Source organism: Leptonotus elevatus, chromosome 7 (assembly GCF_054856555.1).
Source record: "Leptonotus elevatus isolate MCC_2025b chromosome 7, RoL_Lele_1.0, whole genome shotgun sequence".
Classification (NCBI taxonomy): domain Eukaryota; kingdom Metazoa; phylum Chordata; class Actinopteri; order Syngnathiformes; family Syngnathidae; genus Leptonotus; species Leptonotus elevatus.
In genome coordinates, this window is record NC_141245.1 from 26731564 (window position 1) to 26755743 (window position 24180).

At 50.6% G+C, this 24180-nt stretch overlaps 2 protein-coding genes across 2 annotated transcripts in view; one reads left to right on the forward strand and one right to left on the reverse strand.

The window, feature by feature from the left end:
- The window catches only part of col4a4 (collagen, type IV, alpha 4), a 19547-nt gene extending 17135 nt beyond the window's left edge, over positions 1-2412 (reverse strand). The window contains exons 1-3 of the mRNA XM_086079994.1: positions 2139-2412; positions 272-362; positions 41-80 (exon numbers count right to left, since the gene is read on the reverse strand). Coding sequence (XP_085936120.1) covers positions 41-80; positions 272-282 — 51 coding nt within the window. The 5' untranslated portion in view covers positions 283-362; positions 2139-2412. The remainder of the gene's footprint in view (positions 1-40; positions 81-271; positions 363-2138) is intronic.
- col4a3 (collagen, type IV, alpha 3) lies at positions 982-24163 on the forward strand. Its single transcript, XM_086079797.1, has 53 exons — positions 982-1339; positions 2406-2728; positions 4579-4635; positions 6291-6380; positions 6484-6528; positions 7425-7469; positions 7558-7620; positions 7807-7860; positions 7927-7953; positions 8029-8103; positions 9160-9222; positions 9312-9347; positions 9441-9488; positions 9558-9632; positions 10094-10138; positions 10215-10277; positions 10381-10425; positions 10497-10550; positions 11095-11136; positions 11252-11333; positions 11416-11451; positions 11536-11700; positions 12024-12116; positions 12179-12274; positions 13013-13083; positions 13198-13386; positions 14990-15155; positions 15223-15315; positions 15436-15540; positions 15607-15701; positions 15780-15930; positions 16235-16348; positions 16412-16579; positions 16818-16907; positions 16983-17117; positions 18221-18319; positions 18473-18562; positions 18643-18782; positions 19030-19156; positions 19241-19321; positions 19393-19494; positions 19576-19623; positions 19685-19870; positions 19935-20065; positions 20153-20225; positions 20318-20389; positions 20623-20748; positions 20831-20929; positions 21708-21920; positions 22074-22251; positions 22321-22435; positions 22947-23119; positions 23189-24163. The coding sequence occupies exons 1-53, from the start codon at positions 982-984 to the stop codon at positions 23268-23270; spliced, it is 5592 nt and encodes a 1863-aa protein (XP_085935923.1). The 3' UTR covers positions 23271-24163.
- The last annotated feature ends 17 nt before the right edge of the window (positions 24164-24180 follow it).

Genomic DNA, 24180 nt, shown 5'->3' on the forward strand with positions numbered 1-24180 from the left:
CGTCGGATTGTATCAACCGGCGTGCAGATGTGCGACTTACCCCAAGGACGGCGGTGCTGCTCAGGAGCATCAGGAAGCACCTAAGGACACATGTGGACACAAGCGCTCATTCATTCAATGGCTCAAGGAGGACATCCAAGGTGCGAGTCCACACAGGTGGACAAAAGTGGACGAGGTGGTCGCGGACGGCGGTCACGCTTGGTCAAGGTTGGGACCGCTGCCGAAGGCGGACGCCACCGAGGCGGACGGCGGTGTACCCGCGTGTGCGTACCTGAGTCTCATGTTGCCTCCGCAGGTCAAGCCGAGCCCGGTCTACCACTCATGAGAAGCCCCGCCCACTCGTCCTCCGGCTGATGGCGATGCTGCACGCAAGGTCAACACAGTCGCGTCACATGACGCCAGCAGCCATCTTAGTTTTAGTTTGAGGTGAAAACTTTCATCACTTTGCGTCACCATTGAGTCATCGGTACGGACAGTGTGCGGAATCGTTCTCGGCAGAAATCTTTGAGCAAGGCAAAAGAAAGCTGGCGATTGGTCGGTTTGCCGGCGCGGCCCGCCAAGATCTGATTGAGCGTTCCGGCAATTCAATTTGTTTTTGTTTTGGGCTGAGCTTCATTGTCAGCGTGCCGCGAACGTTCCCGAGTGCCGAGACGGGCGCCGTTCATTGTGACTGACGAGTACCGATTCCGGGTCTCTTATCCGGCCAATACCCGCCCTTCTTCCAAGGTGTCGCCATTTGATACGAGTATCGATGACTACTCAAGACTTGAGTACTGACGTGACAAACAAGTGCTATTGAACATCCCCAATTTTGTTTCCTTCGTTGTCATCGGCAAAACGGTTTTATGAAACTGAGCTGTGATTGGTCATAACTTGAGCAACGGTGGCGTCATTTTCACCAGCAAATGTCAAAATGGCCGCCCAATGAGGTGGATGAAAACGGCTGCTTTGCTTTATATTCACAAATGGCTCGTCGTCAGAATGTCGCCAGAATGTCGTCATCGCCAGAACGTCGCCAGAACGTCGTCGTCATCATCAGAACGTCGCCAGAATGTCGTCATCGCCAGAACGTCGCCAAAACGTCGCCAGAACGTCGTCATCGTCAGAACGTCGTCAGAACGTCGTCAGAACGTCGTCAGAACGTCGTCGACGTCGTCAGAGCGTCGTCATCGTCAGAACATCGCCAGAACGTCGTCGTCGTTGTCAGAACGTCGTCAGAACGTCGTCAGAACGTCGTCATCGTCAGAACGTCGTCAGAACGTCGTCAGAACGTCGTCGTCATCATCAGAACGTCGCCAGAATGTCGTCATCGCCAGAACGTCACCAGAACGTCGTCATCGTCAGAACGTCGTCAGAACGTCGTCAGAACGTCGTCGACGTCGTCAGAACGTCGTCAGAACATCGCCAGAATGTCGTCGTCGTCAGAACGTCGTCGTCAGAACGTCGTCGTCGTCAGATCGTCGTGGTCGATTGACAACAAAACTTTGTCTTCTCTTCAAGCTTTCCTGCAAAACGATTCCTGTTCCTCAAGTGATATTTGTGATTTAATGTTAATAAATAACAACAATTGCGAGCAACCGATCGTGTCCTTTCGCGCGTCTTCATACGTTGCCTCAACTCAACATTTTTCTCCCCGTGAATTGATTACCATTCAAGCTTGTTTGGATTGAATCCGTAACACGTCAACAGGAAGCGCAAAGTCTTGCTTTCCCGAGTAAAAGCCGACGTTCGCAAAGTTCTGATTTGGATTCAACGCAAAAGTCAAATTGGGTCAAAAGCAACAACACTGACTTGAGTTGAGATCAGAAGACTTTCAAGCTCAACACTTGATCAATACATTCGGGCGTCCCAAAACGCCGACCCCCAAATGGTCCTCGAGTGAGTTGCGACTTGTGCTGAACTCCTATTGACGACTTGGCACTCATCCACCAATGACATCCAATCAATCAATCCGAGCGCCCAACCCAACCAATCCTTTTAGGGCAAATCCACTTTGACAGCCGCCGGCGGGTGACGTGGCGGGTGACGTCACGCGCCGCCAGAATGACGGACAGCTGTCTTACCTCGGCCGCTGCCGCCGGCGGGTGACGTGGCGAGATGACGTCACGCGCCGCCAGAATGACGGACAGCTGTCTTACCTCGGCTGCTGCTGCTCGTCACGCCTTTGTCTTCATGTCGCCGTCCAAAAGTCCAAACGAGGCTCCAGCGAGTCGGCGCGCGCTTCGGCGAGCTGGCGGCGCCAAGTCACGCGGGAGAAGAAGAAGAAGAAGAAGAAATAATAATTTCAACACAAAAAAAGACGTCACACGGCGCCTCGCGAGGCGCTTCGCTTGACTGGCCGGAATTCTGCAGCTTTGGTGTTTGAACGCAACACGAGTGATTGAGTTGTGCTTTCAATTTGGAAGTGCACGCGAGAGGGGAAGGGAGTGGGTTTGACCAACTTGACTCTGGGAGGGTGCGAGGTGCGCGTGCGAGGGCGAGGGAGAGGGAGAGGGAGAGGGGGCGGCAGAGGGGGCGGCAGACCCCCACCGTCAGATCAGCAGCTTGTCGGTGCGACCCGTCACAAGGCGGACTGAGCCGGGCCGAGGAGAGGATCCCAAGCCAGCAAGCGAACCGAACCGGGCAGTCGCGGGGCCCGCTGCCGCTGAGGATGATGATGATGATGATGATGATGATGATGATGATGATGATGATGCTCCTCCGCGGAGCTGCGGGCGACGCCGGCACGGTGAGACTTTCAGCTGCTTTTGGCACATTCTGCATGGCTCGTCTTTGCTTCGTGGGAAAAGACTCATTTGACATCAATATGGACGCTAAATAATGCAATAAAATGCTTCCACGAACCCACAAAAGTCTTCCCGAAAATGCCGACAATCAATCAATTGGCTTCGCCACTGAAAAACGAGATAAATGGGTAGAAACAATAAAATACACAATGGGGAAAAATATTGCCAAAAGAGTGTATTTAAAAAATTAATCTGTGGGCGCCGAATTGCAAGGGTGGTCTGTAGTTGTAATATCACCAATCACCACTAGATGGCAGACATGTCTCCTACTCCAACTTGAGGAGGCTTCATGATTTTTTTTCTTTTTCCGGATTTGGAATGATATGCAGGACAAGATAGCGCCTCAATAATATTCACATTTGAAACACAGAAAATAAGTTGACGTTGTTGTTCAGCCATTTTGTGCCGCTGTCCCTGAAAGCTCATTTTCACGCACGAGAAAAAAAAACTTCCCAAAGTGTTTGCTGTTGGCTTTTAGACATGCATTGAAAAATGAACTCTGTTAAGCGTATGCACGTGTTTTCATGTCCATATTTCAACTGGCATTTTTGTCAGGCATCTGATGACAAATGGCGGCCGTCTCGGTTGCCCGTCGGTGCGAGTTGCGCAACCCTTTTTCAGCAAGTTGAGTGCGTCCATCTTTTGTACGTTTTGTACGTTTTGACTCGCGGTCGCATCTGCAGTTGAGCTCTTTTCAAAGTTGAGCCTCGAAAAAGAAGAATGATTTGCACGTTTTCTTTTTTGTTTTGTTTCCGGGTTCGACCCTGCAAGCCCCTGGCAGAGAGAAGCAAAAACGCACTTTGAACTTTTCACGTCTCCGCTGATGGTGGCTTTGCTTGACGTAAATGTCCTTTTGCAGTTCCTAATTCTTCTCTTCTTCCCCAAATATCGGCAAGCATCTTTTCAAAAACTCCGGACGACTTGTCGGCTCGCGCGCACGCACGGGCGCATGCGCGCGAGCCCGGCAGAGTCCTCGTGTTGCAGACACAACAAAAGTCACGCAGGCTGCAACACGCGACTCCGCTTGTTGTTCGCTGCTGCGCCACCAGCAAATACGCAAAAACGCAAGCCCTGAGCGCGTCCCGTCTGCGCGTGCGTGCGCGCGCGCGTGCAGGTGACCAACTCAAGCACGTGGCTGCCCGAGGCGCGCGCATGGCACCCGTTGCCATCATTGGTGGCATTTTTTAGCAGCAGCAGCAGCAAAAGGAGTGCTGGAGGTGACAAGTAGAAGTTATTGAGGGACAGGGGGGCCCCGTCAGGACCCCCCCCCCCCCCCCCCACCCCCGTCATGGCGGTTAGGAGGAGCAGGAAGCGGCACACAAAATTGGAGGATGCCAATAGTTGTTGCTTAGGATTTGGCATAGCTGGGGCCCAATTTGCTGTGGACCCTGAACAAATGTTTGTTGACGCTTGACTGTCGCCTCGGTGCCTTTTCACATGCGGGAGTCGGCGGCGGCGGCGGCGGCGGCGGCGGCGGTGGCGAGGCTGAAACGACTTGAAAGGCCATGACAAACGCGCGTAACGTGTGCGTACATGACGACGTGACCGCAAGATGGTGGCACCAGTTCAGACGGGATCGCAACATGCCAGACCGGGACCCAGATAAGACCGGGACCCAGATAAGAGCGCGCCGGCCGTCGTGTGAAAGGAGAAAAGACGATGTTTGGGTTCAGCTCCACTTGCAAATGTCTACCAAAGATAAGAAAGAAAGAAAAAAAAGCCAACGAGACGAGACGTGGTCACAACAGCGACGCTCGTGTTGCTGACGTGTCACCATTTGTCGTTTGTGCAGGCGTGCGAGTGCAGCAGGAAGTGGCCGTGTCATTGCGACGGGGTCAAAGGTCAGAAGGTGAGTGCCAGGCGACAAAATGACTTTTGATGATGATCAATTTTTTATTTGGATATTTTCTTCAAATGGAAAAAAAAAGTTTGGTGGCGGCCATGTTGCCCATCAAACATGCAAAGATGATCACACGCGTGTGAAGGTTGCATGTTTTTTTTTTTTTAAATAGTTCGGTTGCACACACATCAAACATGGAAAAACTCACACACTGAATAAGTGTTTTTTAAAAATGCGTCGTCGCAAGAAGCCACCGCAAATCTTGAATGTCATATTTTCAAATGTTTAGTCCGCATTTTCCAAGCGAGGTCAGGTAGGTTTGATTTAATGTCGGACTCAGCGGTCCGGCGACGGACTCGTCTCCCGATCCAGAGGTTGCGGGTTCGATCCTTGCGCCCGTGTCAAAGTGTCCTTGATGCCGCCTCATCAGGAGGCGAATGAGGAGTCAAGCGCTTTCGGAACCTCCCTTGATAGGTAGAAACGCGTCGTACAAGTTGCAGCCCAATGACTTCCTGTTTGCAAATGCGTCGATGCCACAGAGGAGGCGGGACTTCCGACTTGCATAAGTCACACACCCGCGCTGTTTCCGCTTACTGTTGCGACGTAATAGGCCGTGTCCCAATACTCGCACTGCCGCTCGTGTGCCCCTTAACGGTGCGTTCCCGTTAAGGGGTGCGAGTGTCTCAGTTGTCCGAGTCGTCTCCGAGTGCGTCAGTAGACGGAGACGCGAGCAGCCATCGACGGGAACGCACCGTTGAGGGCGACCAGGGTGGCAGTGAGCAAGTATTGTATTACATTGCAACAGTAACCGGAAACGCCATAAGTAGGCGTGTGACTTACGCTCGTCCAGAGGTGGGCATCGAGGGCCGGAGTCCTGCAGGTTTTAAATGTTTCCCTTCTCCAACACAGCTGATAAATGATCAGCTCATCTGCATAAGCCTGATAACCATCCTGTTGATTGGAATCAGCTGTGTTGGAAGTGAGAAAGCTCCAAAACCCGCAGGACTGCGGCCCCCCAGGACCCACATTGCCCCACATTGCCCACCTCCGCGCTCGTCGTGAGTCCGCCCATCGACCCCATTGGACGGGAAGCCAAGTGGCTGTCGCGAGCCACTGCCAACTCTCTACTGCTCCCCAGTGGTGGCCTGCTGTCACCGCAAAGGTTTACACACACGTCGCCTGAATTTTGTTTCAACCAGTTAAAAAAAAGAGCTTTATTTACATGATGTGAATTTGGATTATTCAATTCCACAGATGTTGTGTGATTTCATGCACGTGTGACGATTGTGTTGCTTTTATTGAACATCCGTTTTGAGTGTTCTGACATGTTTGTGGCAATTGCAAAAAAGAGAGTTTATTTCTATTGCCCTTAATCACACGCGAGTCTCAAAGGGCTTCACACGCCCTCAGTTGACAAAAATCAACGACGTCCCCTCATCGAACCGCAAGAGGGCAAGAAAAACAAAAACAAAAAGCCATCAGGCGAAAAATGAGAAACCTTGAGAAGGGACCGCAAATGTGGTCTTTGTCCGAAATGCTGCAGAATATGTTGTTGTTTTGTCCAAACGCGATGCGCTCAAAGACACGTTTGCAAGTCCACAACGATCGTTCGTGTACACAAATGTGTGACGTCACGTGGCCTGATGATGCTTCATCGTGCTCAGGGGGGGGCCGGTTACCAGGGATACGACGGCCTTCCCGGACTCGTCGGTTACCCTGGCAACGAGGGCAGCCAAGGACTAAACGGACTTAAGGTCAGGGTGTGCGTGTGTAATGTCCGATATGACATCACAATCACAATCGTAACCACAAAAATGAAAATAGTAATGATGGATGTCGTCGTCACGGCGCTCGCAGGGTCGGCAGGGCTTCGTGGGACCGGCGGGATTCAAAGGCTCTCGGGTAGGAAGATCGCCATGATGATGATGATGATGATGATGATGATGATGATGATGATGACGACGACGACGACGACGATGATGATGATGACGATGATGATGATGATGACGATGATGACGACGATGACGACGATGACGATGATGATGACGATGATGACAACGATGATGACGATGACGATGATGATGACGACGACGACGACGATGATGATGATGATGATGACGATGATGATGACGATGATGATGATGATGACGACGATGATGACGACGATGATGATGATGATGATGACGATGATGATGACGACGATGATGACGATGATGATGATGATGACGATGAGGATGAGGATGACGATGACGACGATGACGATGACGATGATGATGATGACGACGATGATGATGATGATGATGATGATGACGATGATGACGACGACGACGATGACGATGACGATGACGATGACGATGACGATGACGATGATGATGATGATGATTATGATGATGATGACGATGATGACAACGATGATGACGATGACGATGATGATGACGATGATGATGACGACGACGACGACGATGATGATGATGACGATGATGATGACGACGATGATGACGACGATGATGATGATGATGATGACGATGATGACGATGATGATGACGACGATGATGATGATGATGACGATGACGATGATAATGACGATGACGATGAGGATGAGGATGACGATGACGACGATGACGATGATGATGATGATGATGACGACGATGATGATGATGATGATGATGACGATGATGACGACGACGACGATGATGATGACGATGACGATGACGATGATGATGACGATGACGATGACGATGACGATGATGATGATGATGATGATGATGATGACGATGATGATGACGATGTGCGTTCAGGGCGTTCCAGGCCCTTCAGGTTTTCCCAGCCCTCCCGGCCTTCCGGTGAGTTGAGCGCCTGACTGACTTTCCCAACGTGACGAGACGAAATGCGACATTTTGTTTCTTTTTTGTACTCTTTGTCATCTTTCAGGGACTTCCGGGCAGCGAAGGTTCGGCAGGCCAAGCGGGACTCCCAGGATGCAATGGAACCCAGGTAGCTGCGTCGGTGACCCATCGCAGCTTCTTTTCCGAGTCCATTAGCTGTCAATTAATTGTTGCACCTCGAGGCAAAACCAAATGTTTCAATTTGGAATTTGGCATCTTGGTCAAATTCTCACGTAAAAATTCCCATGAACATTCCCCCAAAGCCGACTTGTAACGTCATCACTTTTCCTTCCAGGGTGCGGACGGCTTCCCCGGCTTTCCCGGAATGCCAGGACTGGTCGGCCTACGCGTGAGTTTGTACACCTGACGCTAACGTGGCTAATAATCCCAGCTAACGGCAGCGTTATGTTTTCAGGGTCACCCGGGGCCGCGAGGAGAAAAGGTTTGAGGCTCCGCTCGGACCCGAGACTTTCTGACCATTCTACGTTCCCGTCTGAATTTTTTTGCTTTCTTCCAGGGAGACTCGCCCCTCTTTCCCGAGTCTGCCGATATCAAAGGCGCACAAGGAGCACGAGGACCAGATGGAGACAAGGTGATGCTGAAAATACATTTTCTCTTTCCAGCTTAAGACAAATTCATGAGGTGAAAATATTTTGTTCATAAGTAAAGCAACAAACAGATGGATACAAGTTCGGATTAATTTTGTAAAACCATACATTTAAATAATACAACCTTATAATAATTGATTTATTTGTTCAATATTTATTTGTGACATTGTAATTATGTGGCAGCAATGATATCATTAATGTTGCCCAAGTCGTGTTTTTTTTTTAAATTAATTTTGTTTTTACGAAATACCAACATACTGTTTAAGAACATTGGATTCATCATTTCAGACCTACTTCAGAGTGATTCTCTCATTCCTGACTCCAGAATGACCAGCGAGGAATTTTCAGGGAAGGAAGAAAATAGTCCACTCTATAGAATTGCGTCTCTTGCACTGGGGAGGGAGGAGCGATGAATAATTCATTTATTCATCATTGCCAACTGCCCACTCGCTATCCAGTGGTGCCCCGTGTGAGGCCATTTACAAGATATTCGAAGTACGACACGTCCGTCGGCCGCGTTTTTGCTTTGACCTGCAGTCCAAACTTGAGGTACGAGCGCCGTGTGCTGCCAGCGCCTCAAGTCCCTTCGCGCACGGCGGCGGTTTGGCAGATAGCAATAATTAGAATTCATCCATTTCATATTGGGCTTTGCAAACGCATACAACAAACAAAAACATCCAAAAGTGAAAAATTCAACAATATACTGAAAGGTGGTTGAAGGTGAGAGTCAAGCAAAAGAAAAGCAAAGACAATCATGGGAAACTGGACGGGCGCTATTCAATAGAATCTGCGTGGCGGTATTGTGACGCTTAAAGCAAATGAAGATGGACGGCAGAGGCATATATGCTTGATCCTCTGCCAAGAATGACTCGCATTAGTGCGGCTGACTTGCGCAAGAATGAGGAGCGGCCGTGTATACGCGTTTGTCTGACATTGACTGCCCCCAGGTGGCCAGAAGGAGCAGCACCATGTCCGTTCAGTTGAAGCAAAACAATGAGAAAAATGCTTGAATTCCGCTGACTGACCCGTTTGTGGCGCAGGGCTTGAGAGGAGATCCGGGTCCTGCGGGCTTCCCGGGACCTTCAGGACCTGCTGGACTTCCTGTACGCTTGCAATCCTTCTTAGTTTTCTCTGTAACAGCGCTAGCGTCCAATCAGATGACGGCTAATGTTTTGTTGTCGTTCATGGGCAGGGACGTCCAGGGTTCCCGGGGTCGTCGGGAGAGAAGGTCAGCCAGATCGGAATCATATGCCAGCGCTAGCCGGCCGCTACGCTAGCCACAAGCTTGAATGTGTGTGTGTCTGTGTGTGTTGTGAGTCAGGGTCAAGAAGGTCCCAGTCCAGTCAGTCCAGGTCCACAAGGCCTGAAGGTGAGTGGGTCCGGAAGGTCCAGCGCTTTCGGACGTTGGTCCAAATTTTCATGACGGTTCTGCTTGAAGGGAGATCGCGGACCGGTCGGGATCCCGGGACAGAAAGGAATCAAATTGTATGCCGAGGGGCCCAAAGAACTCAAGGTCCGTCCTCGTCCTTGCATTCATTCATCCCTTCATTTCGCCTTTCTTTCCTTAATTTTGTCAAATCATCTATTCATCCATTCATCCTGTGGTGTAGTCGTTTATTTGTTCATCAATTCAACCATTCATTCATCCATACGGTCATTCGTTTCACCACTCGTTCAACTCACCCATTCGTGTATTCATGCGTTCAATTATTGATTGAAGGGAGATTAGTTGTCATCTATTCATCATTCATCCATGAAATAAGTCACTCATCCATATATTCATTCATCCATCCAAGCATTCACCCAGCCATTATTTATGAATTCCTCTGTTCATTCATCCTGTCATGCGTCTTCATCCAGTCCAGAATCCTTGCATCCGTTAATGTGTCTGTTCTTCCATTTTTGCATGCGTCCATTCATTCACTCATTCATGGGTCCACCCGTTCACTGATGATCCCGCTGGGATGGTTTCAGGGTGAGCCGGGTGAGGTCGGAGCTAAAGGTTGCGCTGGACGTCCCGTAAGTTTTTCCAGCATTCTGCAGTTCTTGCTCTCGTCTCTTGTTTTGTGAGCGACGTGAGGTTTTGGCTCGTCAGGGTCTGGCGGGAAGATCGGGGATAAAAGGCGAGGCGGGCCGGCGAGGGGAGCCGGGATCACCGGTAAGGCAACCTCCGCCGCTCCAGGCGCAATCGATGTTTCCGCGACGGTGACGTTGCGGGTGAGCGCCGTCGAGGAGCGTAACGTCTCGCGTGTCTTTTTCAGGGAAAAGCAGGAAAGGACGGCGTCCCCGGAGAACTGGGCCAACCGGTGAGGACGGCAACGCCGGCTGCCGTTTGCCGTGCCGGATAACAAGATGACGCATTTGCTTGCATCCGCAGGGAGAACCGGGGCCTCGTGGCTTTGTGGGCCCCCCGGGCATCGATGGAGTACAGGTAAGTACAAAATACTTGTTTGTTTATCTATTTATTTATTCCTCAGCAAAAACATTTGAGTTTTTTAAAGAACGTTTTTTTCCCAACATTTTATAAACGAATTGTTTTTGCATTTTTTTTTCAGTGTCACTTTTCAACAACAAAAGTTTCTTTCCCAATAAAAAGACAATTTTATTTACCGCCAAAAAAGTTACTATTATTTTTCTGCAAAAGCAGTGAAGCCTCGCATATTTCCAGTTCACCAGTCGTGGATCCAACAGTTCGGGGCTTGTAGGGGTGGGAACCTGACCCCCCATTCCCCCCCCCCCCCCCCCCCCCGTTATTTGTGGAAGGCTGTGCTTGATTCACAGTATTTTAGTTTTTGTCCAAAGCTCCCCTTTTGAAAGGTGCCTTCATGTACTCTATTACTCGTGGATTTGCAGTCAGACCCCCACACCAATAGAAGAATTTTCAGAATAAAAAAATAATATTTTTGTGTTCTTTTTAAAGCGATGTCACTAAAAACAAAAAGTTACCAACAACATGTGTTTTGTTTTGTGTTGAGGGTGAGAAAGGCGACTTTGGTCCTCCTGGTTTTCCGGGCGAGGTGAGGCTTCCTGGACCCACCTGAGGAAGGGTTTCTGTTTCTGTGTATTGGGGGGGGACGTGGTCTGGCTAAAAGGGGCGTGGCTTCATGTGTTTAGAAACCTTTTCTTCACCAGATATTCTGGAAGTATGCATTCGTGAAAGGCCAGACCGGGCCTCCCGCGCCCCCTGGAACTCCAGGAGCGCCTGGAGAGCCAGGTACCGTCAAGCTTCTGTCTGAAGAATCTTGAACTTGCCCAGGTAGCGTCACGTGTCTAATCTTCTTCGGTGACTCTTTCAGGACTTGTGGGTTTTCCCGGACTGAAGGGCGAGCGAGGTATCCTGCAGCGACCAATCAGAAGACTCTTCATTAGCGATAGTTCTCAGGATAATTGACCCTAGGCACCTATCTGCTCTTTAGGGGAGGGTCCGACTGGTCAGCCGGGCCCTCGGGGGCCACCAGGCTTTGCAGGATCTAAAGGAGAGCAAGGGGAAACTGGGCCCGTCGTCATTGGGCCTCCGGGACCAACAGGGGTTCCCGGAGGCCCTGGACCTGAAGGAGAACCAGGAAATCCAGGAATAGCAGGTGGTGTTTGTGTTTGATATATTTGACTTGCTTGTACCCCAACCGACACAGTTTTGAGCCGTCTCTTAGTTGATTCTTTTTTTTTTTGCTTGGTCTTGTGAGACAAAATTGGAAATACAAGCAAGCCTCAGATACACCTGCTGCGAGAGTGAAGCCAAAAGGAAAGTAGCAACTACTGTTATGCCCTTGCATGTGGGCAAGGAGAGCCGGGACAAGCAGTCAGGCCCAAATACAAAATGCAAAGTTGCTCAGTCGTTGGTCTGACTTGGCTGCTAACTAACTTGCGTGGAAATAAGATACTAATGTGCCGACTTGCATGCCAGACTTCCTGCAAGGCGCTGTCGGATTCCCAGGCGCCAAAGGTGGCAAAGGCCAGATCGGATCTCCCGGGACCGCAGGGCGGGAAGGCCTGGAAGGTGAGAGCACGCGACATCAAAAGAGCGAGCACAACATTAGGTGGCTATCGTTTGCTCGGCAGGTGAGAAGGGGGCACTGTGCTCGGTCTGCCCTGTTGCCGTGGGATCCCCCGGACCACCGGGCCAGCCGGGAGGACCAGGCGCAGATGGGCTCAAAGGTAAAAATGAAATAAAAATCACCACACAAGATGGAGTGATACCTTGACTTATGAGTTGAACTGCTTCTGTGACCGAGCTCGTAACTGCATTCATACGTCCTTCGGATCACCTTTTTGCGGGTTTAGTACATGGCTGACATTTGATTATTTATATTGTGCATTATTTGTCATATGAAGAGATTTTGCCATGATTATGGTTCCGCCCGGACTCACGTAGCAATGAGCGCGAGCCAGGAGGAAAGATAGAAGACCGAATCGGGATCATTTCTCACTTCATAAAAAGCACAAGTGCTTAAATCGCGCAATTACACGTCTACGGTAAACATAATTAGCTAATTCAATTGAATCATTTCACGTCACAAACACAACAGTTTAGAATGTGACGATAGCGACCCTGAGTGGACAAAAATAATACCTGCATCCTAACACTGATTGTTGACAATTCTGTCCATAAAGTCAACAAGGAGACGTGACAGTCCTTGATTGTCGCCCAATGTCGGCCCAGGTGGGACCAGGTGGGACCGGTGTGTAGAAAATGGAAGGATGTCATTGGCGGCGTATATCGTTAGATGTCATCATCAAATCCATCCATCCATTTTCTATGCTGCTCGTCCTCACTTGTGTCGTGAGGGTGCCGTTGGGCAAAGGTCGACCCTGAAATGGTCGTCAGCCAATCGCAAGGCCCTGGTAAGTCAAGGTACCGCTCGAAAGACTTGCTTGTGCTCTTTGGTGCCCCAGGTGCACTTGGCGCTGCAGGGCCCAAAGGCGAAACAGGTCCCAAAGGTATGGCTGGAGCACCTGGCCCACAGGTGAGTTCAGTTCAGCCTCATCCTGAATTTGTTGGATGCTTAGAAGCCCAGAATCACACACCCCAGACTTGAGGACAGCTGGCAAAAGATTTGTGTATCCGTCTGGCCCTGCAGGGCCTCTTTGGTATGCCAGGACTGCCGGGACGTCATGGTCTCATGGGGGAGCCTGGGATTATGAGGAGATTGGGGCAAAAGGGGGAAGTTGGGGACCCAGGAAACTCGGGAGCACCAGGCCTTGAGGGTAGAGATGGACTTCCTGGAGCCCCAGGACCCAAAGGCAGTCTGGGACCTAAGGGAAACCCTGTGAGTATCCAACTGGAAGAAAGCCAGCTGTGTTCGTAAAACCACTTTTCCATGACAGGTATCAGAAGGGCCTACAGCGGCCTTGCTTGGCCTAACTTGGCCTCACTTGGCCTCAGTTGCGCTTCCATGACAACATGCGGCAATCATTTGGGGCAGGATCAACTGAACCGTGCAAACCTCGACTACGCACGCGTGCGGGCTTCTGCCAATGCAGTTCACTCATTTGTGGCCATTCAAGCGAAGAATGGGCCGCGTCGCAAAGCACAACCCAGCAGAGCACAACAAGCGTTCACGTATTGACCAACAATCCCTTTCCGCGTTTAAGACGACGAGGCGCAGTATTTCCCGTGCACATATATTGTTTGTTTTTTTTACAACCATCCTTAACTATATTTACAATTTCGTACGCACCAATGCATGAAATAGTCAAGCTTGGAGTCCAAATTTTCCTGAGCGTCTGGGAGCTACTCTTGGCTGCGGGGGGGGGGGGGGGGGCCTCTTCACTTTGTGTGGGGCCCACCACGACCAATCCGGGGCTTCTCTGGAATGGCGGCGCTCCCTGTGGTCGTGGGCTGCTTTCCTGACATGGTTTCTCTGTGCCCCGCCATTTCTTTTTCACATAGTTCTTAAATCGTGAGGGCGAGCTCATGGGGATGTTGGCGGGAGGTGGAGTTTTCTTTCGATTGTATGGCGGAGCTAATCACTCGGCACTTTGAGTTGCATTTGAATGCATGAAAGGTGCTAAATGAATCAAAAGCGATGGATTGCTTTATAACGCCCACTGCCAGCTGAATGGCGGACTCTCCTGCGGCTGCCCCAAGCCCGACCGTCCCGAGGCCCGTGAGCTCGCAAACACCTTTACCACCTTCCAACCGTCACCATGTCATCCATTGTCCATGTGAAATTGTAAATACGGTGGCAGATTGTTGTAAAACAGTACGTGTACTGCATGTACTGGATTGTTGGGGCTTGGTCTCGCCGGCTATAAAAGCAGGAAATGGGCGTGGACGGTGGCGTCAGTTGAGGCATCGCGCTTACATCTGCCAGCCAATCAGAGGACAGCGACGTCACGGCCCATTTTATCACCGCCTCGGACGAGGTTCTGACAGGGCCAAGTGAGTCTGTTCCAGCGTGGAAGTGCTATAATGGAAACGCGTTTAAGTTTGTCCAAGGAACTGTAAGCCACTTAAGTTGTGGGAGGCGTCAGCTGACCGTTTGCGCTCCCTACTGTCATTTTGATTGGATTGGATTGATGAAGGTGTGAGGCAGCGACCCCTGCCGTCAATAGTGATAATCCATGAGTAGGTGACACTTTCAATTTCCTATAAATGCCACAAGGTGGTGACAAAGCACTACAATTGTCTATGTGAAGCTCCTGAATTGACTTCAACATAGTACCGAGGCACCGAAACAGATGAATGGTAAATTTAAGAAAAAAAAGCAAACAGGTGAATCGATAAGTCGGGAATCGTGAATGTGCGCGAGAACACTTAATGTGCTCAAAGGACAGATTCAAATGGAGCCTGTTCAGGGTCATATAGTCGGGGAGATCTCGGTCATCGGGTGATGACGTGGAGCACACAATATCATCATTTGTCTTCAGGGACAAGGACCCAAAGGATTCAGGGGTCCTGATGGTGTGACCGGTTTCAGAGGGCCACCAGGACAAATGGGACCGCAGGGGCCTCCAGGCATCGGTGCTCCCGGACCTCCAGGACCACCAGGCAATGTGGGAGTTTTGGGCCCGCCGGGAGATCCTGGTAAACCAGGTATGACTGGCTAGGTGCTATTGGAGGACCAACGGCTGAATCTAAAAGTCCAAATGGTGTGTTTCAGGAGAAAAAGGTTCTCCTGCTAACATCTTAAGCAGCCCGGGAGAACCCGGCCAGAAAGGAGTCAAGGGTTCGCCTGGCAATCCTGGATCAGAAGGTGAGGCTGAGTTTTGATTTGGTAACTTCAAAATGGACCCAGACAACTTCGACATGAGTGTCAAAGAGCATCAAAGATTCCAATCAAGTCTTTTTATTTTTCTTGTGCTGACAATCTCAGGGCCGATAGGACCTCCTGGAACTCTGGGATGGCTCGGTGCCAAGGGAGAAACAGGAGAAAAAGGATTTACTGTCCAAGGTCCTCTAGGATTTCCAGGAGTCAAAGGTAAGCTTTTAGACCACGTTGATTCCCGATTGGATTCAAGTGCGACCTCTTGGATTCTTGTCTCAGGATCCAAGGGCGTGGCAGGAGCTCCAGGCATTCCAAGTTACGGAAGTAAGGGGCGCTCAGGACCATCAGGACCACCGGGAAGAACCGGCTCTAAGGTGACATAAAAGTCACTCGTCGTAAGAACTCCCAGCCCTGATCACTCAACTCGTCATATGTGGATCTTGTCGTGACAGGGCAATGCTGGCTTCGGTTTTCCGGGCCGGCAGGGCCAATTGGGTCCCCAAGGAGAGGAAGGCTCTGTGGGAGCGCCGGGGTCTCAAGGGCCCCACGGATCTGTTGGACTTCTAGGGTCCACAGGACAAGATGGAGCACCGGGTCTCAAAGGTAGCTTGAAGCTGTGATGCGCTGCTTCCTTTTGGCAAATGTTTCCAGTCTTCAATTTTCTCCCTCGTAACTCTTTGCTTGCTCTTAATGAGCAGAGCCTCCATTGCCGCACGTCGCCCAAACTGTTTACAATTTTTCTTTGTTGTCTTTTGTTGGGTGCCCTGGTTGTATTGAGGATTTTCACTTATTGTGGTAGGTCTGCAACGTATCCCAGCGACAAACCAACTAACTAGCTAACTAGTTACTATCCCATCCGTCTATTTAATGCTGAATGTGTCACTTCCAGCTGTGTGATGTGTTTCAGGTTCCCAGGGTCTGGATGGGCTCCCCGGACCACCTGGCCCCATTGGACCTTGTTTTGTAGGAGCACCTGGACTTGTGGGAGAGCAGGGGCTGATGGGAGTCATTGGCTTTCCGGGTATAAAATCCATCAGGATTCATTTTGAGTAGTCTTGAGTGCAAGACGTGTCTTATTCTGCAGGAGGCCGTGGCCTAAAGGGTGAGAAAGGGGATCTTGGGGTGCCAGGCATGGGAGCTATTGGGCCACCAGGACCATTTGGTGTCCCGGGGTTCGATGGAACTCCAGGTTTACAGGGAAGCGTCGGTCTGAAGGGGCAGACTGGGACCACTGGTCAGCCAGGAAGTCCAGGTATGGAGGAGGGTCTTAGTCTTGCTCACTTGGTCTGTCTGTCACCCATCAGGGAATGACATTGCTCCGGAAAAAAAAAATGCTGAAATAAGTCTGCAAAAGGCAAAGTAAGTGTCTCTGCAAAGGTTTTGAGTTAGGATGCCATGTGAACGTTCCCTATTGAAGGCACAGGAACACACTGAAATAAGACAACAATTTGGCATTCCAACATAGAGCAATGCTTATGTTTGTGTGCCAGGTATAAGGGGAGACTCAGGTCCCCCAGGAACCCATGGGAGTCCAGGGGCCCTCGGGAAACCAGGAGAGCCTGGGATTCCAGGTCCAGAAGGTGACATAAAGCCATCACAAACAAGTTTTGTCCATCTGTCTTCAAATAATTCCCAACCTGTGGCTCTTGGTTCAGGTGAGGAGGGTGTCAGTGGTGTCAGAGGCTCCCAGGGGCCACCCGGGCCTCAGGGGGATCGAGGGGAGTCGGGACCAAAAGGAACGCAGACCACTGTGCAGATGTATGGAGACCCTGGAGATCCAGGACAGCCCGGTATTCTATTCCATTCTATGCAACAATTCTCCATGGCTCTTGCGGTGGCAAAAGCCAAAGTCCCTCTTTCTCAGGTGGTACCGCCTGTACACAAACCCTTCTCCGTCTATGACAGTTGACCAAGGCAGAGCCACTGGCAATACATAAAAAGCTTTAAGGCGCGCAAGCTAGCGGCTGGCATTGATTGATGCAATCTGTTCGATGCTCGACTTGGCTGTCATCTCACCAACAAGCTCAACTTTTCTGCCGTTGCTGGCACAGACGTGGCGGCCGTGGCGGCCGTGGCGGCCGTGGCTCAGGGTGTAGAGACGGCCGTTCAGTAACCAGAAGGTCGGCTGTCCGATCCCTGCTCTCCACAAGTCACGTGGGTTGTTGTGTCCTTGAGCAAGACACTTCACACACATGCTACAGTGCTACTCGCACTGGTGTATGTCAGGTGCAAATGTTTGGTGGTGGTCGGAGGGGCCGTAGGCGCACACAGGCAGCCTCGCTTCCGTCAGCCTGCCCCAGGCAGCTGTGGCTACTTAAGTAGCTTACCGCCACCACAGTGTGAATGTGTGAGTGCATGAATAATGTATCCGTTCCATTGTAAAGCGTCTTTGAGTGTCGAGAAAAGCGCTATATAAATCGGATGCATTATTATCTTTTGGCATGGAAACGGTTCTCACTCTGGAGTCTACTCAGCCAGGCTGAAATTCAAACTAAACTCCCCGTGATGAAGACAACCAGAGGCAAACAGCAGACACACTTGAGTTGCTCCGCCTTTAGGCAACATTAACTCTGTCACAAGTTCAGCTGGATTCATTTGGATTTTTTGCAAGACAATTGAAAGAACAAACCTAAAGCTCTTGGGGTATGTGGCAACACGGCCCGATAAGTTTTTTTCAGGTCGCCAACAGTACTTTTTCCTATCTCGTCTGTCGTTGTGTGGATTTCTCGAGGTCGGCGAGAGTCACTTGCTTCCTGCTATCCAGAAGGATTCACACACATTTGTTTTTTATTGCCTGGCCACGTTGTGATTCTTGTGAAGTCCTGTGAACGCTCAGTCCAACTGCTGCACCACTCGAAGTCCTGCATATTCTCACCGGTCTCTTTGTCCTCAGGACCACCAGGTCTGACAGGTCCTCAAGGCATTCAAGGTACCCCGGGACCTCCGGGTCTTGACGGCACCAACGGCACACCAGGAAGAGCTGGACCTCAAGGTGTTTTTGCTGGAATGTCAAGGCATATTTTGCTTCACGCTTGCTCGGGACGGCCAACAATCATTGAAACAACGATGAAATAAATCAATGAGCAATAATGACCACATTTGATCATTTGTCTGGAGAAACACAGTACATGTGTTTGTTTCTCAGGACCTCCTGGAGAACCAGGTAGAGATGGAGAGACTGGTCTTCCTGGTTTTCGCGGTCTTCCTGGCAACCCAGGGGACCTTGGAAGACCAGGTCAGTCATTTCACTTCATGACAAACATGATCGGCAATTGGCAATTTACAGGACTCTGGACGACTGCGTCTTGTGTACAGGTTGCAAAGGTGAAAAAGGTTCTGCGGGACCCTGTGGCGAACCCGGTTTTGATGGGATTGAAGGACCGGAAGGACTGAAAGGTGCAAAAGGGGAACCCAGTTCACCCGGACCTGGGCCCAAAGGATATCCTGGAGAAAAGGTTTAGCATTTCTAACATTACATTTTGCTAGCAGGAAGTGATTTCCAAATCAATCCGTTGGAAAAGGAAACAAAAATGTGACTTATTTCATTGTCAGAAGTCAAATGTCCATTTGCCAATCAAATACATCATCTTTTATCCTCAAAAATATGATCTTCTATCAGCAGACCCCTCATGAGCAGAAGACCATCATGATCTTGCCTCCAGCATAAAGTTTTCAGTCAGTCTTTGAATTCTCTTTTTCCAGGGACAGTCAGCTTGTGCAGGTCCTACAGGTCCAAAGGGGGTGCCAGGAGACAGAGGAGTCTTTGGTCCTCCAGGAGATCATGGTCTTTGCGGCCCTAAAGGAAATGCTGGCCCAGCTGGTTGCAAAGGTCTCTCTTTTGATTCAGTCATAATGTTCGGTTTCTTTGGGTTCTCCTTGAATGGTCTGGGTGAAAATATAGTCTCTATCTTAGGTCCTCCAGGTTCTCCTGGTGATAAAGGTTGTGACGGACCTCCAGGAGTCAGCGGACCTCCAGGACCTAGTGGCCTGACAGGTGCTTCAGTTTTAGTGGGATGTTAGCTTCTCTGTAAAAGTCGAAACATTGACGTGGTGAAAACCTTTCAGGTAACAAGGGGGCCCCTGGAAATCCGGGTCCATCTGGTCCCAGAGGAAACCAGGGACAAGATGGCATACCAGGGCCTTCTGGAGAGAAAGGAGCCATGGGAGGTGAAGGGACTCAGATCAACCCTTGTCTTAGAGCATCATTTGTCTCTGTCTCACCTGACCTGAAGTTTCTTAATCTCCCAGAACCTGGAATCGGTGCCAGGGGAGCAGAAGGGACAAAAGGTCCACCGGGTGAGTTTGGAATGTGTGTCCTTTTCATTTAGACCAAAAATAATTCAACATTTGTGCCCAGGCTGTGTTGGAGAAAAGGGACCTCCTGGTACTTGTGATCATCCAGGGCCTTCTGGTCCCGAAGGAAATCCAGGTTGCCCTGGTCCACCTGGGTCCCCTGGACCTTCTGGTCTTCGCGGCCGGCAGGGTCCCTGCACTGAAGGAGATAAAGGAGGAAAAGGACTGGCAGGAGAACGGGGGCCAAGAGGTATTTCGATCGTAGAGTAGATTGATCATTTTCGTGTAATTGTGATTTCCCACTTTGTTCGTAGGTCCACCGGGGTGTCACGGGCCCCCCGGACCCCCGGGTCCTGGTCTTAAAGGAGAGAAGGGATCTAAAGGGGCAACAGGTAATGCAGGAAGCCCTGGTTGCCATGGTGATCCTGGCCCGCCAGGCAGGCCGGTCAGTATGGGTTCAGCATCCTCATAGAAACTCGCATACAGTCGCACTCGTGTTTGTGTTCAAAAGATCTGAATGGAATGTGTTCAGGGTCCAGATGGAGCGATGGGAGTGCCGGGACGCAAAGGCTTCATGGGGGATACTGGGGTTACCGGACCTGTCGGTAAGACGTGTTGTTATTTTTCTTTGCCGGCTAATTGCAAAACATCAAGTGAGACATGTCAGTCCCATTTGGGGATTTTTGTGATTTCTCAGGCATGAAGGGTGACGGCGGTCCAGCGGGCATCAAAGGTTCTCCTGGACCTGCAGGACCTACGGGGAGACGAGGTAGGACCACTTTTAGTCAGCCCGTGTCATACATTTGGGGGAAAACATCACTTGATAGGTTGTGGAACGTCCGCCGTTTTCACAAACCCTTCCTCAAACAATCTTCCAAACCCGTCCTTGTAGTATTGTGTCAACGGATCCCCTTGAAAGTGGATATTATGAGAACATTTCAAGTCAACAAGTCAAGGTGCCGCTGGAATTGTGACCACATTGCTGAAATATCGCCTCTACAGGGCAGAGAGGTGAGGACGCGTCCAGGGAGGTGATGGCCTCAGCAGGAGACCTAGGTTTGCCTGGGGGTCAGGGCCAGCCAGGACAACCAGGGACCCCAGGAATGCAAGGGAGAACCGGCGCTCTAGGTGACTCCTTTCATCCGTTTGACGAATAACCACTTCAGGATTTCCTAATAAAGCAACTTGTGATTCTTTGTGACGCTTGCAGGTCCAAAAGGTGGACGAGGGAGCGCTGGACGAACAGGGGGGCCCGGCTTTACAGGCCTGAAAGGGGACACCGGAGACAGAGGAGACCCCGGACTCAGAGGTAAGACAAACCAAATGGTCTTCCCGTGGTTCATCTGTTCCGATAAATGGGAAAATTATGGAAGAGCTTGATCTCCATCTTTGAGAACCACACCAGAACTGGACTACATCTACAATGGAACAACGCCAGCACCACATCGTAATACCGGGACCAGACTAGCATGACACTAAAAAGACGCTGTCCGGAATCACTTTGGCACAAAATCAGTAGTGTTGTTCCGATACCGATACTGGTATCAACAGAGGCCCCAACACTGCATTAAAACAGTAGTATCGGTATCGGTGAGTACTAACAAGTCACATGCCGACACCATTCATTTTGATGCTAATGTAGGACTTTGGATGCAGCATCTTGTGTCTTGTAATGCACGACATCACTGATGTGTGACGTGTACGCCGCATGCCGAGCTAAGATATCCTATTGGCCCTTGAATGCTCTGAACCAATGGCAGGACAGCTTTTTTCATGTTGAGAAAAAATAACACGTAGGCATCGGTATGGTATCGGCATCGGCCGATACCGCAAAGCTGGATATCCCAAATCGGTATCGGGGGCCAAAAAACGGTATCGGAACAACACAAAAAATCAGACTAATCGCAGAACCGCACCAGAATGACAGCAGAAATAAATTGGAACTGCACCAGAACCATGTCAGAAGCACATCAGAGCCGCACTTAAATGGCATTGGAATGCCATCAGAACCGCCGTGGAACAACACCACACCCCCATCAGCACCACACCAGAACTGCCTCTGAGTACTAAGTAATGTCGTGTTGCAGGTGTGACGGGTCCACCGGGTCCCTCAGGTGCGAAAGGCGTGCGGGGTCCCCCGGGTATGTGCGCCGACTCCCCCGAGAAAGACGGCTTCCTGTTCAGCCGGCACAGTCAGACCGTTCTGGTACCGGAATGCCCGTCCGGATCGGTCAAGGTGTACAGCGGCTTCTCTCTGCTCTTCATCAACGGCAACAACCGGGCTCACGGGCAGGACTTGGGTACGTGCTGCCCCGCTCCCTTCTGAGGCGGCCTCACGCTTACAATTGGGAACAAAGGGAACGTTTTGCCGTCACCATATCGGGTCTGCAATGTACGTCAAAAACGGCCGCATGTGGACTTTCCCAACCAAGCGGTCGCGTGCGTGCGTTCAGGAGCGCTGGGCAGCTGCCTTCCTCGTTTCAGCACCATGCCGTTCCTCTTCTGCAACACGGACAGCACCTGTCGCTACGCCGCACGCAACGACTACTCCTATTGGCTGTCCACTGACCAATCAGGAGTCAGCGCCTTGCCCTTCATTTCGGGTCCACTCCTGAAGAATTACATCAGCCGGTAAGGACCCACATCGTGCCGAGCGTGTGCGTGTGCGTGCGCGATGTACGACGCACGTGTGTGTTTCAGGTGCACGGTGTGCGAGTCGCCGGCCAACGTAATGACGGTCCACAGTCAGACGCATTTGCTTCCCGACTGTCCTTCCGGGTGGGATTCTCTGTGGTCGGGCTTCTCCTTCGTCATGGTGAGTTCCAGACGGCGTTTCCTTTCCTTCGTGTCAGTAGCCGTCGACGGTGCGAGCTACTTTTGCTGTTCTTTGGCCTGCTGCACACTGCAGGATTTTTCAAAGCTTCGCCGTCTTTGCCAAATCCTTCCTGCCGTCTGGGAACCCGACGACTTTTCAGCGGGAAAAAAGCACATCGGGTATGACGGGCCGCTTGCTTGCTGACTTCAGTCAGGTCATTTCTTGATTGATGTCATTTTGTTCTCGTCAGTCCAAAAACCCGTCGGCCTTTTCGCTCACAAATAGCCTATTGTTTGTTTCATATTTAAGGACTGTCACCGATTGGGACCCGATTATCGGAACAAATCCACTCTTGGCATACCTCAGACCACAAGATCATCTTATTGGCCATTTTTGACCACATACGTGGTTGGTCGGGAACGGGTGGAATGGGGACGCTGGTCTCAATGTGTGTGCCGGGCCAAAGCGCTGATGACCCAGGAAAATGCTGATCAGCCTGTTTTGGCTTCAGGAAACGGGAGTGGGGGCGGAAGGTTCGGGTCAGCCCCTGTCGTCGCCCGGATCGTGTCTGGAGAACTTCCGCAAGATTCCCTTCATCGAGTGTCACGGCAGAGGGACGTGCAACTTCTACACCGACTCGTACTCATACTGGCTGGCCGCGCTGGACCCGCGTCACATGTTCAGGTGCTCGTCGGCTCGCACGGCAGCGCGCGCTAAAACCCTGACCTGAAAGCCTGTCGACTTGTTTTGCAGCAAACCCAAACCTCGGACCGAAGCCGGGGACCTGCCGGAAAATTTGATCAGTCGTTGCAGAGTTTGCTCCAAGCGCCTGTGAACCCGCCGTGAACCCGCCGTGAACGCGGACGCCGTCGATATAAACGACGTCATCGGAACCGGCAACAGCAACGCCGTCATCGATACAAACCACATCCTCTAGACCGGCACAGCGCCATCCAAACCCGCAACAACTTCTAAAACTTCCCGACAATACGACCGATTGACAGCGAGATAAGAGTCGAATTCATCCAATTGAAATGAATGCAAATGCCAGCAGCACAATCAGCACAATGACAAGATTTGCCCAAAATGGCGGCGTTTGCTCGGAAGGGCCACTTGAACCCGAACACAATGCAGCAAAAATGGGATGCTGGCTCCCGGAGAAATAAAGAACGGAAACTATCGGCTTCCGGGGACGTTTTTTGTGTGATCTCGGCTCAAAAATGGCTTCAAATCGGAGCCCACTCGTAAAAGTGGATCGTTCCTCAACACGTTCCCCGGAGCCTTTGGCGTCGTCGGCCGCTTGGGAAAAGCTGAAAATTCCGTTTCTGAAAATGACATGTCAGACGCCAAAAACGCCGTTTTCAGGCCACAAATGGTGACGTCATCTTTCTTTTTTTGTCAACTGTCGTGGGGGATTTCCCAAATATTTGATGGGCTATTCGATGTTTTTGAGAAAATTCCTCAAAGATGGCGGCCACTTGCGAGCATTCGTTTTTTCATCGAGGATCAAGAATATATGCCTGAGTAGGGCTTTATGTGTCCATGCATTGTTTCAATATTTGTTGCTTCAAGGGTTCTAAAAGGGCAACTCTTGATGCTAACTGTTAGCTTGCTAAAGGCATTTTCCGTCATATGTCAGCATTGAGTTTGCTTGTTTGAATGATCTGAAGTGTGATTGTCTTTGTTTTGTGTTTAGTCAAGTAAACGTCAGCTGGTTGTGCCATGAAACGTTTGGAGATTCTTTT

What these genes read in the sequence shown, in the direction of transcription:
- col4a3 (XM_086079797.1), top strand. Translation starts at nt 982, where the DNA reads ATGTCGCCAGAATGTCGTCATCGCCAGAACGTCGCCAGAACGTCGTCG. An exon ending in CGGACTGAAGGGCGAGCGAG is followed by an intron (nt 11,452 to 11,535) that starts GTATCCTGCAGC and finishes TCTGCTCTTTAG; the next exon opens with GGGAGGGTCCGACTGGTCAG. An exon ending in AGGAGAACGGGGGCCAAGAG is followed by an intron (nt 19,871 to 19,934) that starts GTATTTCGATCG and finishes CTTTGTTCGTAG; the next exon opens with GTCCACCGGGGTGTCACGGG.